The following is a 14,318-nucleotide window of genomic DNA, read 5'->3' on the forward strand; positions in this document are numbered from 1 at the left end:
TATTTTTCTTTGGAGGGTTTTTGAGAAAAACCTTAAGTGAAATATAAAGAGGGAAAGGGGTCTCATTTTAGACACCCATGCAAGTTTCATTTGAGAGCCCCTCCCCTCTCCACTCTCTTCTACACTTCCAAGGAAGAGTGTCTTCATGGTGAGGAGATCTTCAAGGTTCTCAAGAAGAAGTGAAGAAGAAGACGTGGAGATCCAAGCTCCGAGTGATCGCGTGGATACTTCTAGAGCCCGGGCGCGTGAACGGCTTCAGAAAGATCTCGGAATGACAAAGTCAAGGGCGGAACGACAAAGTCAAGGGTGGAACGTGTTCCCCAAAAGGTACTACAAAATTTCATTTTGATAGCTCGATTGAGAATCGATCGACCACGCTTCCGCATCCATGGAATGTATTTTTCATGGATGAACCAAACTACAAAACCCAACAATCTATCTATTGTCTATATGTGTGTGTATGTCTCTCTCTCTTTCTCCATCCCAATATCTCTCTTTAGCTCTCTATATATACCTATATATATATATCTCTATATATATTTGTCTCTGTCTCTATCTCTCACCCCTACTTTCTATCTACATGTCTTTGTCTCTATCTTATCTCTATTTCTCTCTATGTATCATTTCATGTCACCATCTCTTTTTTCTTCTTTCTCTCTTTCTATCTCTATATGTATCTGTCTCTCTCTCCCTCTTTACCCACCCTTAACAAAATATACGGCAGAAAGAGAATGAGGGGAAAGTCCCAAGAAGTTAATGTTTGTAATGAACATCCATTTCCATTACAAATCGAAATGGGAGCTCTGACAAAAATGGGAACCAGGTTTTCTTGAAAAAAGAAGATTATTTTCTGGTGAATTAAGGGTATTGATGAACATAGAGAAAAAAGTCAGATGAAACAGCTATTTTCTTTGTGCTTGCATTATGAATCATACCAACTTACATTTTCTATTGTTTAAAAGTTACCTATTTAGTTTAGCCAGTTTGAAGCTATTTTCTCGAGCCGTGTTACCTCGATCACATGGCTTTATTAACCATTTATTGCCATTTAACCTGAATATAAGTCAGAAATCATCAATTAAGATGCATATAACTTGATTGTTTTGGGGCGAATTTTAATAGTAAATGTAAAAGTATTTCATCTAATTTTATTTAAAAACTGTGAATGGAAAGTTATGGTATTCATGCCTATTTTTTATTGGAAAGGCATGCTGCTGGGATAAATTATTCTGAGTAACCTTTCTGGGATAAATGACTAATTTTACAATAAATTAAGGAAGACAATAAGTTAGAACATTATTCTGAGTGATAATCTCTTCGTTTTTTAGTTTTCGCAAGAAAATAAAAAATAGAGGAAGCCAGATACATTACAATCAGTTGAAAGATCAGATATTACTTATTTAATGAACATAAAAAAGATTTCAAGACTCTCAGAAGCATTACTCCATGACTTCCTGTTGAGAAGTATAACAAGCGAGAACTTGGTGAAACTAAGATTTGATGATTTTACGTGATTTAGTGAATATAACTTTAATGCATCTCATGGAATTAGTTAGAGCCATTTTAAAACAGTAATAAAAATTCAAAGGCTTAGATTATCATATTGAATGATTTTAAAATAATCTAGAGACTTATCATTTGGTTGTGACCCTAGACAATTTGAAGTTGTACCATGAATTATCAATCTGGGGATTGAAGAAATTGAGCATAATATGTTAGTAAATATTGTATCTTCCATATTCACATAAGTGACCATTTTCAATCAAGTTGAGTCATTTTATACCAATTAAATCCTTCGAACCATTTTTTTGGTAATGTGAGGTTTATTTCAAGGGTGATCATTTTAAAGAAGTTGAGGTCCTTTCAAGATTTTGAATAATATGGATGGATTTTTAGATGAAAATTCAGGATTATGTGTTAATCAAGGTTTCTTGAGACATGACAATGAGAGATCCATTAATTTAATCATTTTAACTTTTTTTATTAAAGCCATATTTTGTGTATAAAACATGCTAAGAGTGGGAAAGAAAAAAACCACTACAAAAATATCTAGTTTCTTTGAAGGGAGATAAGATTAGGCTCTGGAACATCTTACTTCGAAAAAATCTAGCCTATTTAATTTTGAGGAATAGCAGTTAGATCCAAATGAAGCATATTCAGACTGATAAAGAGACCTATTACCAAATCTCTTGCCCTAAATACTCCCAATGACACATAACTATCATTCAGAGTCTTCTTTGGATTTCGACATGTGGCAAAGGTGAATGTCTCCATATGCTTTGATCTTGGTTTTAAGGTTAGTGTCTTGTTATTCTTTGTTGGTTTCTCTCCATCTTTTCTCTCTGTTCACTGTTCTCCACCTCTTTAAGGAAAGAATGCGAATGCAGAACAAGAATAAAGATAACTAAAGTATACAGGAAATAATAAAGGAGATTTTGACTTACTTAATGGATGGAGGGGCAGCAGAGGAAGGGGACCCACTGGGGTCTGGCTTTCACCCTTCGGTGGTCAACGCCCGGCAGCTTGACGGGAGAATTCCATTCTTTCTCGGTCTTCCTCAAGACTGCGCCCTGTTTTGTCTGCTTTTTTAATGGAATTAGGGTTACGGTTTCTTGGCTGACCTCATGGCTGGTCTCCATAAGAAGAGATTTCAGAGGGGTGTGCTGCTTCAAGGAAGCAGAGCCCTCCAAACATGGGACAATTTCTCCTCTCTCTTGCACTTCTGTGGGAAATACGAGAGAGATGCACATAATCAGCTAATGGCTGACATCACCATCAGATCATTTGAACATGCGGATATAATAAATATGAAAGGGTGGGGTGTTGTACATATATATATGTATATTTTTTTTCAATATGTACCAGGGGAGGAAAAAAAATGCAGACCATCATATTGTCTTCATGTAGGGAAAAAAGAGGATTCTATTTTCTTGAGACAGATTGAAAGATAAACCCGAAAACAAGAAAAGTATTTAGAAAACAGAGAGGAAAAAAAAGCTAACCACGTCACGATGTCGTTCTATGCTTAGACTGGAAGATGATATTAATTTTTATAATAGAAATATAAGAGGATATGAATTTTAGGTAGATAGAGCGAACAAATAAATGGTAGTATTCCATCCTTATTTCTATTTTCATTCAAAATGGCAAAAAATACGAAGCATGCAGATATATAATGTCACTAGAGAAAAATTGACTGATGTAATTCGCAAACAAAGGGATAATAGCCAGCTATGATTTTGTTTATGTACCGAAAGAGAAAAAAAAATGTTGACCACATCACACAGTCTTCATGCAGATTGATAGGAAACATAATTTATTTATTTTGAAAAGTATGAGAAAATTATTTAGGAGTCAGAACGGAAAAAAAAACCATGAATATGAAACTACTTTATATAAATAAAAGATAGGAAGAGAGATGGAAATATAGATTAAGGGAGGGAGAGATGACAAAAAATGATACTATTCCATCCTTCTTACTATTTTTATTCAAAACGCAGGAGAATCCGATGCAACTTATTTTACACTAATAGTGCAAATGAATATCAATTCCTTGAAGTTTGCAGATAAACAGGAAGATGCTATTACTTCAAAGACAAATGTGTTCTTACCTGAAAAAGTGCCCACTTGAATTTTTTCATCGTGTCTTGGAGTCAAAATGCCACCTCTTCTTCTGAGGATCCCTTCATTTCCTTTTCTGGATTCATCAAATGAAACGGAATAGCGAGCTGCCGGGGATGACGCACTCACAGAAATCCTGCCCACAGTTCCATTAGTTTCTTCAAAAATGGCTAAAACTTTGTCACACACGACTTGGTCATGTTGACTAGCAAACTCCTCTGGATTGATGATTGTTATCCGGGTTTCCTCTGTTTGAACTGCTTTGTTTGATGGGCTTCCAGTATTTTGTGCTTCTTTGTCATCATCGTTCAGAACAGTTTCTGCATCAACGCTTTCATCAATCCATGCCTCCAAGCTGATGAAGTTCCGAGGCTCACTCCCCACGAGTGGCTTTGGTGAATAACTGCTTTGAGAGTTATTAGAAGGAAGCGTGATCGTCTGAGCTGATGATCCAATTGATGTGACTTCATCCTTTTGACTTGCTTCTGAAGAAGATGACTCCAGATTATGGCTATTTTCTTCAGTGTTTTCAGTAGAAACACGGTTGAATTCTCCGGTATCTCCCTTCACCACGACTTGGAACTTAAATACACTGTAAGTGCTGCCCTCTTCTAAAGTTAACTCATCCGAAAAATCCTGTTCTGCTTCATCCCCTTCTTCCCTGCCGTCATCTAAAGTTTCATAGTTTCTGTCATTTTGGCTCTGATTCTCTGGTCTCAACCGTAAGTTAACAACACCAGACTCAAGCTTTGACTCAGCATTGGAACCAACACTATCATACTCGTCACCCAACTGGCATTCTGATTGAATCATTCTGGATTGAACATTAGGTAGTTGGTCATCAACATGCATAAGATAAACAGATTGAATTTTCATTGGCATATCAAGCTTTGACTCAGCATTGGAACCAACACTATCATACTCGTCACCCAACTGGCATTCTGATTGAATCATTCTGGATTGAACATTAGGTAGTTGGTCATCAACATGCATAAGATAAACAGATTGAATTTTCATTGGCATATCGTCGTTTCCTTCCAAGATGCATTCCCCACCTGACACATCATTCAGACATTTTTTACTTCCAGAAAGTCCCTCTTCCGAGAAGTCCTGCGTGGTTATGACAGATGATGAAGTTGAATTACTTACATCAGTAGATTCTGAATATATTTCCTCAATATTCAAGGAAGAATCTGTCGCGGGCATACCAATCTGCTCTTGGTAGAAGCTGTTGATCTTGGGCTGAGTATACGTCATGGCAGAATTATTACAGTCCAATGATCTGAAATCTTCAACAACGAGATCATTTTCCTCTCCATCTTCGTCAAATTGTGAATTCAAAAGAAACCTAGAATTTCTGCTGCAAGCAGTTGTTTCTTCCGTGAAAACAGACGCCATGCTGTTTTCTGTGAGGCTAATCGTTGTAAGAAGTGTCTCTTCCTTGCAGTTGTCAAAGTACTTGGCTTCTGAGAGGAGTCCCATCTCTGAGGAACAATCACTATAAAAAAAGAGAGGTTTGATATCTGCCGCATGAACATCTTCTTCAGCTTCATTGGGTTTCTCACTCATGGCCAGTTCAATTTCAGCTATGAGTGCTTTAAGTAAATTCTCGTCCTCCGTGGAAATATGAGAACCTGTCTCTCCTCCATTAATGCACAAATTTCCAGATAATATTGATGCTTGATCATTTGAAGCTAAGTTAGCCTGTATTTCAGTTTCATGTTCCATCCTGAAGATGGGATCAGCCCCATTGATTCTTTCCTCAACCAACATCCTAGTGTTACCTGTGAAGAATTCAGATAGGTTTTCATGACATGATGATTGAACGAAATGTTCATCGTGATATAATGATTTGCAAGATCTTCTGGACAGAGGAAATGCACATTGAACGTTATTATGGTCAAGGAATGGGGAAAGTCCATCTTGATGATGGTATCAGCCTCATGAATTATTTCCCCAACCAAAACCATAGAGTCACATACGAAGAATTGAGATCAGTTTTCATGATTTGTATGATTGACCAATTTATTCGTTGTGGTATGACTCTTACGATAGACAGCATAATAATCAGCATTGGAAATATAAGATTGAAAAAGTTATAGAATGATCAAGTATTGAGGATAATCCATCTTGAAGATGGTATCCACTTCTTGAAGATGACGATCATCTTCAAGTTAATAATCCAATGATAGTCACACTTGCGAAGAAATCAGATAAACCTTTGTGATATGTAGAACGAGATATCCGTAGTGATATAATGGTTCCTAAAGATTTACTGAACAGCGAATGCGAAATAAATATGCGGATTGAAAATTTTGTTGATAAAAATTCTGAGACACTGACACGATCAAGAGAAAGTTCATTTCCATGAATAGAAATCTACAAAATTTTGAACACAAAAATCCTAAAAACGCGAGATTTTACCGTCAGCAGTATCCTCAGAGACTCCAGAAAAGATCTTGATCTGCGGCTCACAACTTTTTTCCGCCGCGCCTGATCCTAAAAACCACATGCAATCCCATCTTTCAATCCAAATAGACGAAAAACCACAATATTAGCTGGACATCCGCATCGGCAAAAAATACAGATTGAAATTTTTTACGGGGATAACTTCTTTCCCCACCTGCGAATAATTCGTAAGAGTTTTCATGATATGTATGATTCAGAAGTTTCGCCGGATTGAGGAATCCGCAAAACAAATAAGCAGACTGAACGTTTATATGATTGAGAATACTTTATTGGCTGCAAGGTAGCTCGTTTTCAATGAAGGTACAATGTGACAATCGCGAACAGCCTCGGCTCCAGAAATCAAAGTCTTGAAAATGAAAAATCCGAAAAACGAGAGATCTTACCGTCCGCAGCGTCCACATTGTTCACGGAAACGATCTTGATCCGCGGTTCACAGCAGTTATCCACAACACCTGATCCGAAAAACCAAAGGCAATCTCATCATTCAATCTGAAAAATGAAAAGAAAAAAACAGCCTCAAACTTACATCTGTCCGGAAAAATCGAATGCGTCTTCTCTTCGACTGCGGAAACATTGCAAACACAATCAAATGCAAGATCATCACCACACAGAGAATCATCACTGCACCGTTGATCGCCGTTGCTGTTCTTAGACGTCATTGGGAGATCAGGTTCTTCGGCCATGGATTCTGTTGCTACCATCTTTGGCAAGAATCTGAGGAATTTGAACTACGGCACAGTGAAAAACAGCAAATAAAACTCGGAATTTGAGCTCGCCACCTGCATTTAAGGCCTCTTCTGCGCAACTTCTGTAGAGAGAGAAAGCTTCTGTAGAGAGAGAAAGATAGAGTCAGTGGCAGGCGATCTCCGAGTCAGAGAGGAAGAGGGAGAGAGAAGGGTCTTACTGTAGAGAGAACGCCAGATTTTGGATAAATACAGTACAGAGAGAGGGCTAGACTTAGAGTGGAATGAAGAAAATGAGAGAGAAAGCTACTTCTGTAGAGAGAGAAAAATAGAGAGAGAATTAAAGAGAGAGTTCCAGTGGAGAGAGAGTAGAGAGAGAATGCTAGATTTAGGAGGAAGAAAAGAGAGAGAGAGAGAACGAGAAGAGAGACGAAGCTAGATTTAGAGAGCGGAATAAAGAGAATGAGAAAAGAGCGCTACATCTGCAGAGAGAGAATAAGATAGAATGCTAATTCTGTATTCTGTAAAGAGAGATGGTAGAGAGAGAAAGCTAGATTTTAGAGAGAGGAATAAAGAGAATGAGAGAGTGAGAAAACTAGATTTGGGGAGGAATGAAGAGGGCGAGAGAGAAAGCTAGATTTAGAGAGTAAAGAGAGAGAAAACTACTTCTTTAGATATAAAATAGAGATAGAAAGCTTCTTCTTTATATATAAAAAATAGAGAGAGAAAGCTAGATTTAGAGTGGATTAAGGAGAATGAGAGAGAAAACTACTTCTGTACAGGGAGATAATAGAGAGTTTGGTAGGATTAGGTTATTAGGAGAGAGCTAGAAATGCACTCTGTGTATAAAGAAATAGTATAGAGAGAGGGGAGAGAATGTTAGATTTAGAGAGGAGTAAAGGGAATGAGAGAGAAAACTACTGTAGAGGGAGACAATAGAGAGAGAAACTAGAGAGAGAAAGCTAGATTCAGATAGTTTTAAAGAGAGTAAGAGAGAAAACTACTGTAGAGAGAGAATGTTTGATTTAGAGAGAGAGTGGCAGACTTGCATGCATTAAGAAGAAGAATGCGGGAGAACTGCTCACACAAAGATGCGTCCAAAAAAGCCTGTCGTCGAAAAGTCGTGCTCGCATTTATTATATAGAACATGAAAAATATTTTCATTGTCTTTTTCCCTCAAACGTAGAATAATTTTTGAAAGCCCTCATCTCAGAGCAATGGGCGAAGTCTTGTAAATGCTCTTTGTACAATAATATACTATTATATTTTTATGTAATTTAACCTGTTGTGAAATAATGACAATTATTATATTTTTCTTGAGAAAATTATATTAATGTCATTTAAGGTGATAAATAAAGTATTTCAAATTAACTTATATTTTACCGCGTTATGTCAAACTAAGATTTTTTGTCATTTGACCAATTAATAGGGTATAATTCGTGAAAAAAGAGGTATAATTACTACAAATGTGGTATACTCAATATGTGTTCTTGTTCATTACGAAAATTTTGAATTTCAAGAGAAATTTCTACTTTTTGTCTTTTTGCCTACAAATGAAATATAATTACTCAAAACCCTGATCGCAGTTAAAAAGTGGTATAATTACTAAAAAATGGTATAATTAAGCCGTGTTCGTGGTCATTAATTAATAATTTTAATTCATAGAGAACATTCCATTTTTTCTTTTCGCCTACAAATGAGGTATAATTACCGAAAACCCTGAACAAAGTAAACAAAGCCCAGGAAACCCTGAACAAAGTAAATACAAGTGGATATCTCAACTGACTTCCAAACACAACAGATACTGGATCTGAAGCAACTTATATCTGATATCATCATCCAATATCCAGATGTCGATAAACACAGACATGAGATTTCCTGTAGATACCCAATTCAGCCTATGTCCTGATATCAGCATCCCGATGGGATAAACCATAGAGGTGGCAGTTCCATGAAAATTGGACAAAATACTAGTGTAATTATTTATGTTAGTGGGCACTAATTAAAATACTTGAAATTAATTCGAAATAACAATCTCCTTACAAATTTGGATGCGTACTGATTTAATAATTAGAACATCGCAATTATTCTCTTTGCCAACAAATATAGAATTTAGGAAAGCCCAAATACAGGGCCCGGAAAGAAGTATTTATTAATACAATTTTCTTTGGTCCTAGGTGTTTATCTAGGTATTTCAAATTTCGGAAGGTTACCGGGCAGTTTTTGTCGTTTGGGTGTAAATGTTTGGGTGTAAATGCTTGATCACATTCGATATTTGAAATTTATTGAAGCGTTTGACATTTACTTCTCCCGCCATTTTTGCAGATCTGACGAGCGATGAAGACAATGTCGGTGCTCGAGGCCGGCAATGGCGGCGATACGTGGAGCTTGGATTGCTTGCTATTAATGGCGGTGAAATGTGTGGATTACACCTTTATGTAGATTATCCAGTCGATGCTGTGATGCAGGTTATCGAATTAATTTTTCCTGGTCACTGCGGAAAGGTGTGGACAATTTAATGTAGGTTATCCAGTTGATGCTTGTTTGTAAATCTGAGTACAATTTGTTGTAGGTTATCCTGTTGATGCTTGTCTGTAAACGCGACGACAATTGCTTGTAGGCTATCCAGTTGATGCTTGGTGGTAAATGCGGCTACAATTTGTTGTCGGTTATCTATTTGATGATTGTTGTAAATACAGCGAGATGCAGATTGTAGAGAACTATTTGTTGTAGGTTATCCAGTTAATGCTTGATGGTAATTGCGGCCAGATGTAGATGACAATTTGATGCAGGCTGTCCAGTTGATGCTTGTCATTAAATGTAACGACAATTTGTTGCAGGCTATCTAGTTGATGTCTACAGGTAAATGCGGCGACAATTTGTTGTCGGTTATACTGTTGATGATTGCTGTAATTGCAGATGTAATTGATGTAAATGAAAATTTGCTTTTGGTTATCCGGTTGTTGCTTGCTGGTAATTGCGACGAGATGTAGATACAATTTATGTAGGTTATCCAGTTAATGCTTGTCGCTAAAATGCAATGACAATTTCTTGTAGGCTATCCAGTTGATACTTGCAGGTAAATGCGCCGAGATGCTTGCTATGATTGCAGCGATATGCAGATGTCAATTTGTTGTTGGTTATCCAGTTGATGCTTGCCATTAATTGCAGCGAAATGTGAGCGAGAATCGGAGGAAGTGTTCGCTGAGGATGAGAAAACTAGTTATCGTTATCCATAGCATCCTCATCCGGCAGTAAAATGTGGATTGCGAGGTCACGAGAAGACGATGATGAATTTCTCGTCACCTACATCGTCATCCTGGCGAAAACAAATGTAAGGGACGGATGATAATACGATGCTAGATATCCGGATAATCTCCAACAAGTTTATTACCGATTAAGTTTACAATGAAATCAAGTGCAAGTTTATCGCCGTCTGTGTAGGGGAGGGGCTGAGGGGCAGAACGGCGACGGCTCCAGGCTGCAGGATGATTGAGACCGATGAGTAAATGGAAGGGGAATCAGAGTTTTCGAGGTGACTACGTTCTTCCTGCTTCCTTGTCTTCATTTCGTCATTCATCTTTTGCTTTCTCGTTTGGTGACTAGCTTATCTGTCATTTCTCTGTCTTTCCTCTGATCACTGCTTTTAAACCCCGCCACCAACCTTCTACATTCTTCTGGCCATGGTTCTCTCTCCGTTCTTTGTCCGTCTTGTCGTCTCTCTGTCAGCTGCATAACCATCTTTTCAATTTTTCTCGGACACAAAGTACCATCTCCCTCTGAGCTGAATATTTGTGTACTCTCTCTCTCTCCCTCTCTTCCACTCTCCCTTCCTGTCATCATCTTTCTTTTTCTCCAACTCTCTCTTCCTCTCATCCTCTGCTTCTTTTCCTCCCTCTCTCTCTTCCTCTTTCTCTCATTCTCTCTTCGTCTGTCTTTGTTTCTCGCCCTATTCTCTCTCTACGTCTCAGTCTTTCTTTCCCTCTCTTCGTCTCTCTTCCTCTCGTTACTCTCTCTGCCACTCTCTTCGTCTCTCTTCCTCTCGTTACTCTCTCTCCCACTCTCTTCATCTTTGTTTTCTCTCTATGTAGTTTCGGATCGTCCGGGACGTGGACTATGGACGGGATGGGATGACTTTCGTCCCGTCCGCCGTCCAGAGTAAGTTCAGGGACGAAGTACAGGACGGTTTTTTGTCCAACGATAAAAAACCGTCCCGTCCAGTCATACCGGGACGGTTTTTCGTCCAGTCCAGTCCTCCTGGGACAAATTTTTGTCCCCAAATTCGTCCCGGACGAAAAAACCCATTTTATATTTTTAATATATTAATATAGCTTTTTTCAAGTTTTTTAGGATATTACTGAGGAGATGGAACACAAAGGGACATATTTACAATTATTTCTGAGTGGCATCCATTTGCACACATATAAATATACAGGGACTTTGATGCACATTGTCATTGCGAGGCCACGTGGCAACATCTCAACCGACGGATGCGAATCTGGCGGTTTTCCGTCCAGATTCGTCCGTCCATCGTCCGAGACCTCAAGACAGACGGTTTTTTCGTCCCATGGGACGAAAAAACCGTCTCGTCCGGTGGTTCCCAGGACGAATTTTCATCCTGAAATTCGTCCGTATTCTCGGACGGGACGATTTTTTCATCCCATGACGAAAAAATCGTCCCATCTGCGTCCTTGCATTATATCTCTCTATTCGTCTCTCCCCCACTCTCTCTTCATCTCTCTCTTCCTCTCTCTTTGTATTTCTGATCTTTCTCTTCCTCTCTATCTCTTTCTCTCTCGCCCGTTCTCTTCGTTTCTCTCTCTCTTTGTATCTCTGTGTTTTTCTCCCTCTATCTCTTCCTCTCTATTTGTGTCTCTCTCGTCCTTTCTCTTCGTTTTTCTCTCTCTCTCTCTCTTCCTCTCTCTTGTCATCTCGCTGTGTCTCATTCTCTTCCTCTCTATCTCTATCTATACCTATCTTCCTTACACACACTCATCTCTCTTTCCTCTCTGTTCTTTCTATCTACTGTTTCCCCCCCCCCCCCCTCTGTTCCTCTATGTTCTTACTTTCTCTGTCTCTCTCTTTTCTCTGTTTCTCTCTATCTGTGTCTCTCTTTTCTACCTCTGTTTCTCTATCTCCGTCTCTCTCTTTCTATCTCTGTTTCTTTCTCTCTCTGTCTCTCTCACTTTCTGTAAAGGATCTCGGAACTCAGATAAATCAAGAACAAGAAAGAAGTAGAAGAAAAGGAGAAGAGAATAGAGGAAGGAGAGCGAGACACCAGAATAGGTGGAAATTTAGATCATTGTATTATCCTCAAATTTACACATAAAGTTGGTGCATATTTATAGTACCATATGGTAGTATAATAATAGAAAGTTGTATGTTTTAATTATAGCCGTTATAACTTGTTATAACAGCTATATTAAAATGAATCATAACCGTCGGATACAACCGACTTATTTCCTATACATGGTTTGATCCTAGCCCTCTATTTTGGACCCTATCTATGTTGAATCCTATGGTTTAATCCTAGCGGCTAGTTCTCTTATCAAGTATGTTGGGTACTTTTCAGTTTCTTACTTACTAATCTTATTAAGTTCCTATCAGTCTGAATGCTGCTGGTTGTGCTGAAAGCTCGGCTTGGTCGTCTGAGTGGGACAGCAAGTTGAACTCCTCAATATTTTCTATCTCTGTTTCTTTCTCTCTATGTCTCCCTCTTTTCCTGTTTCTCTCTTTATATCTCTGTTTCTTTCTCTCTTTGTCTCTCTTTTTTCCTGTGTCTCTCTTTCTGTCTCTATTTCTTTTTCTCTCTATTTCTCTTTTTTCACGCTTTCTATCTCTGTTTCTTTCTCTCTCTGCCTCTCTTTTGTCATGTCTCTCTTTCTATCTTTGTTTCTCTCTCTCTCTTTGTCATGTCTCTCTTTCTATCTTCGTTTCTTTCTCTCTCTGTCTCTCCCTCTCCCTCTCTCTATCTCTGTTTCTTTCTGTCGTAGGACAACTAAGGAAAAGGTGACTGAGGGGATGGATGGGTTGACGACAGGTATGGGTAATAGACGGGTTATAGGTAGGGATAAAACAATCCACAGAAATTCACGATTGGATTCGAATTTATAAACTGATGAAAATCTGGTGGTGTTGCTCCGACCCTTGTCGAGGCGGGAGTACTGTCTTCCCCCACCGCGACGATGCCTAAGCACCGAAATCAATACCCGAATTCGTGTCGCGAGGAAACACTCGAGAAAGAGGGATAAGAATGTGAAAATCCAAACCAAATCTATTTCTGACGGCGGTGGAAACTTCTCGAGAAAACACTGAACGAGGAACACTTCAACACCAAAGAGTTCAGGCGTACCTCGGCATCGTAGTGCGTGAAGAGGTCGCGGGCAGTTCTGATCGTGGCGAAGTTGGGCGAGTCCGGGCGTTGAGCAGCCGACTGGACGAGGACTAGGTTGGACGTTCCGGGCGTTGGACGGCCCTGGTTGAGTGACAGTTGTCGTGGGCGCAGAGTCAAGCGTGGGCGAACACCCGCGCGCGCGAAGCGCGCGAGCGGCGCGCGCTCAGCGCGGAAGCGCCGGACACGGGCCTCTGGCCCAGCGGCCTCAGGCGGCCCGGTATGGGCAGTCTTGGGCAGCCCTAGCGAGGGTTGCCTAGGGCGGCCAGGTCGGGGCAGCCTGGGCGGCCTTGGCGGGGTTGCCTGGGCGGCTCTGGCTGGGCGGCCTGGGCGGCCTGGTCGAGGTTGCCTGGGCGGCCTGGTCGGGGCTGCCTAGGCGGCCTTGGCGGGGCTGTCAGGGCGGCCCTGGCTGGGCGGCCTGGGCGGCTTGGTCGGGGCTGCCTGGGCGGCCTGGCCTGGGCTGCCTGGGCGGCCTGGCATGGGCTGCCTGGGCGGCCTGGCCTGGGCTGCCTGGGCGGCCTGGCCTGGGCTGCCTGGGCGGCCTGGTTGGGGCTGCCTGGGAGGCTCTGGCTGGGCGGCCTGGTCGGGGCTGCCTGAGCGGCCCTGGCGGGGCTGCTTGGGCGGCCAAGGTCAGCGGACAAGAGAGGGAGAGAGAGAGAGATAGAGATAGAGAGAGAGAGAGAGAGATGTGAGGCCGACGTCGCGAGGCGGCGGCAGCGGCAGTGGCAGTGGCGACGACGGCTAGGGTTAAGAAGGATAGAGGAGGCTGGGCAGTCCTCCAAGAAGAGTTAACAAAACCCAATTCTTGAATTAATGATTGCCTAAGAGTTTCGTGAAAACAATGGCCTTTATATAGGCCTTGGAGGAAAGAGAAATTGACGAGAAAGTAAAGACGAGAAAATAAAGACGTGCGTCGTGTCACGCCAAAGGGCAGTTGTGGATCTGCCGTTGGCGTCGTGTCATGACGCGCGTAGAGGTGTGCACGGGTGGAGACGTGCAAGTTGGCGGTTGTGGCGTGTCGGCTTTAGGGTTGACTCCGATTGATCGTGGTGGGTTGACTTAGGTTGACTCTGGTTGACCGTGGTCCAAAGCATTCATGTTGACTCTGGTTGACTGTGGTGACGCGTTCGTCGATGAGATGTTGGCGTCCTCGC

General features: G+C 40.7%; 1 protein-coding gene and 1 long non-coding RNA gene across 5 annotated transcripts; one reads left to right on the forward strand and one right to left on the reverse strand.

The window, feature by feature from the left end:
• Positions 1-2,378: 2,378 nt before the first annotated feature.
• On the reverse strand, positions 2,379-6,920 carry LOC144716229 (Pentatricopeptide repeat (PPR) superfamily protein). Its single transcript, XM_078591326.1, has 6 exons — positions 6,870-6,920; positions 6,617-6,804; positions 6,474-6,542; positions 6,046-6,120; positions 3,612-5,405; positions 2,379-2,722 (listed from the first exon to the last, which is right to left on the reverse strand). Exons 2-6 carry the CDS (start codon positions 6,789-6,791, stop codon positions 2,445-2,447), a joined length of 2,391 nt encoding a protein of 796 aa, XP_078447452.1. The 5' UTR covers positions 6,792-6,804; positions 6,870-6,920; the 3' UTR covers positions 2,379-2,444.
• A 2,054-nt stretch (positions 6,921-8,974) lies between these two features.
• Positions 8,975-12,524, forward strand: LOC144716153 (uncharacterized). 4 transcript variants are annotated; one of them, XR_013584829.1, is made up of 4 exons: positions 8,975-9,277; positions 9,346-10,107; positions 10,218-10,308; positions 12,381-12,524. It is a non-coding gene; the product is annotated as an uncharacterized LOC144716153 (long non-coding RNA). The 4 variants fall into 4 exon arrangements; XR_013584831.1 differs by lacking the exon at positions 12,381-12,524 and having other exon boundaries at positions 9,346-9,635; positions 9,831-10,107; positions 10,218-10,988; XR_013584830.1 differs by lacking the exon at positions 12,381-12,524 and having other exon boundaries at positions 8,987-9,023; positions 9,099-9,277; positions 10,218-10,988.
• The last annotated feature ends 1,794 nt before the right edge of the window (positions 12,525-14,318 follow it).

This window comes from Wolffia australiana, chromosome 20 (genome assembly GCF_029677425.1).
Source record: "Wolffia australiana isolate 7733 chromosome 20, ASM2967742v1".
Classification (NCBI taxonomy): Eukaryota; Viridiplantae; Streptophyta; class Magnoliopsida; order Alismatales; family Araceae; genus Wolffia; species Wolffia australiana.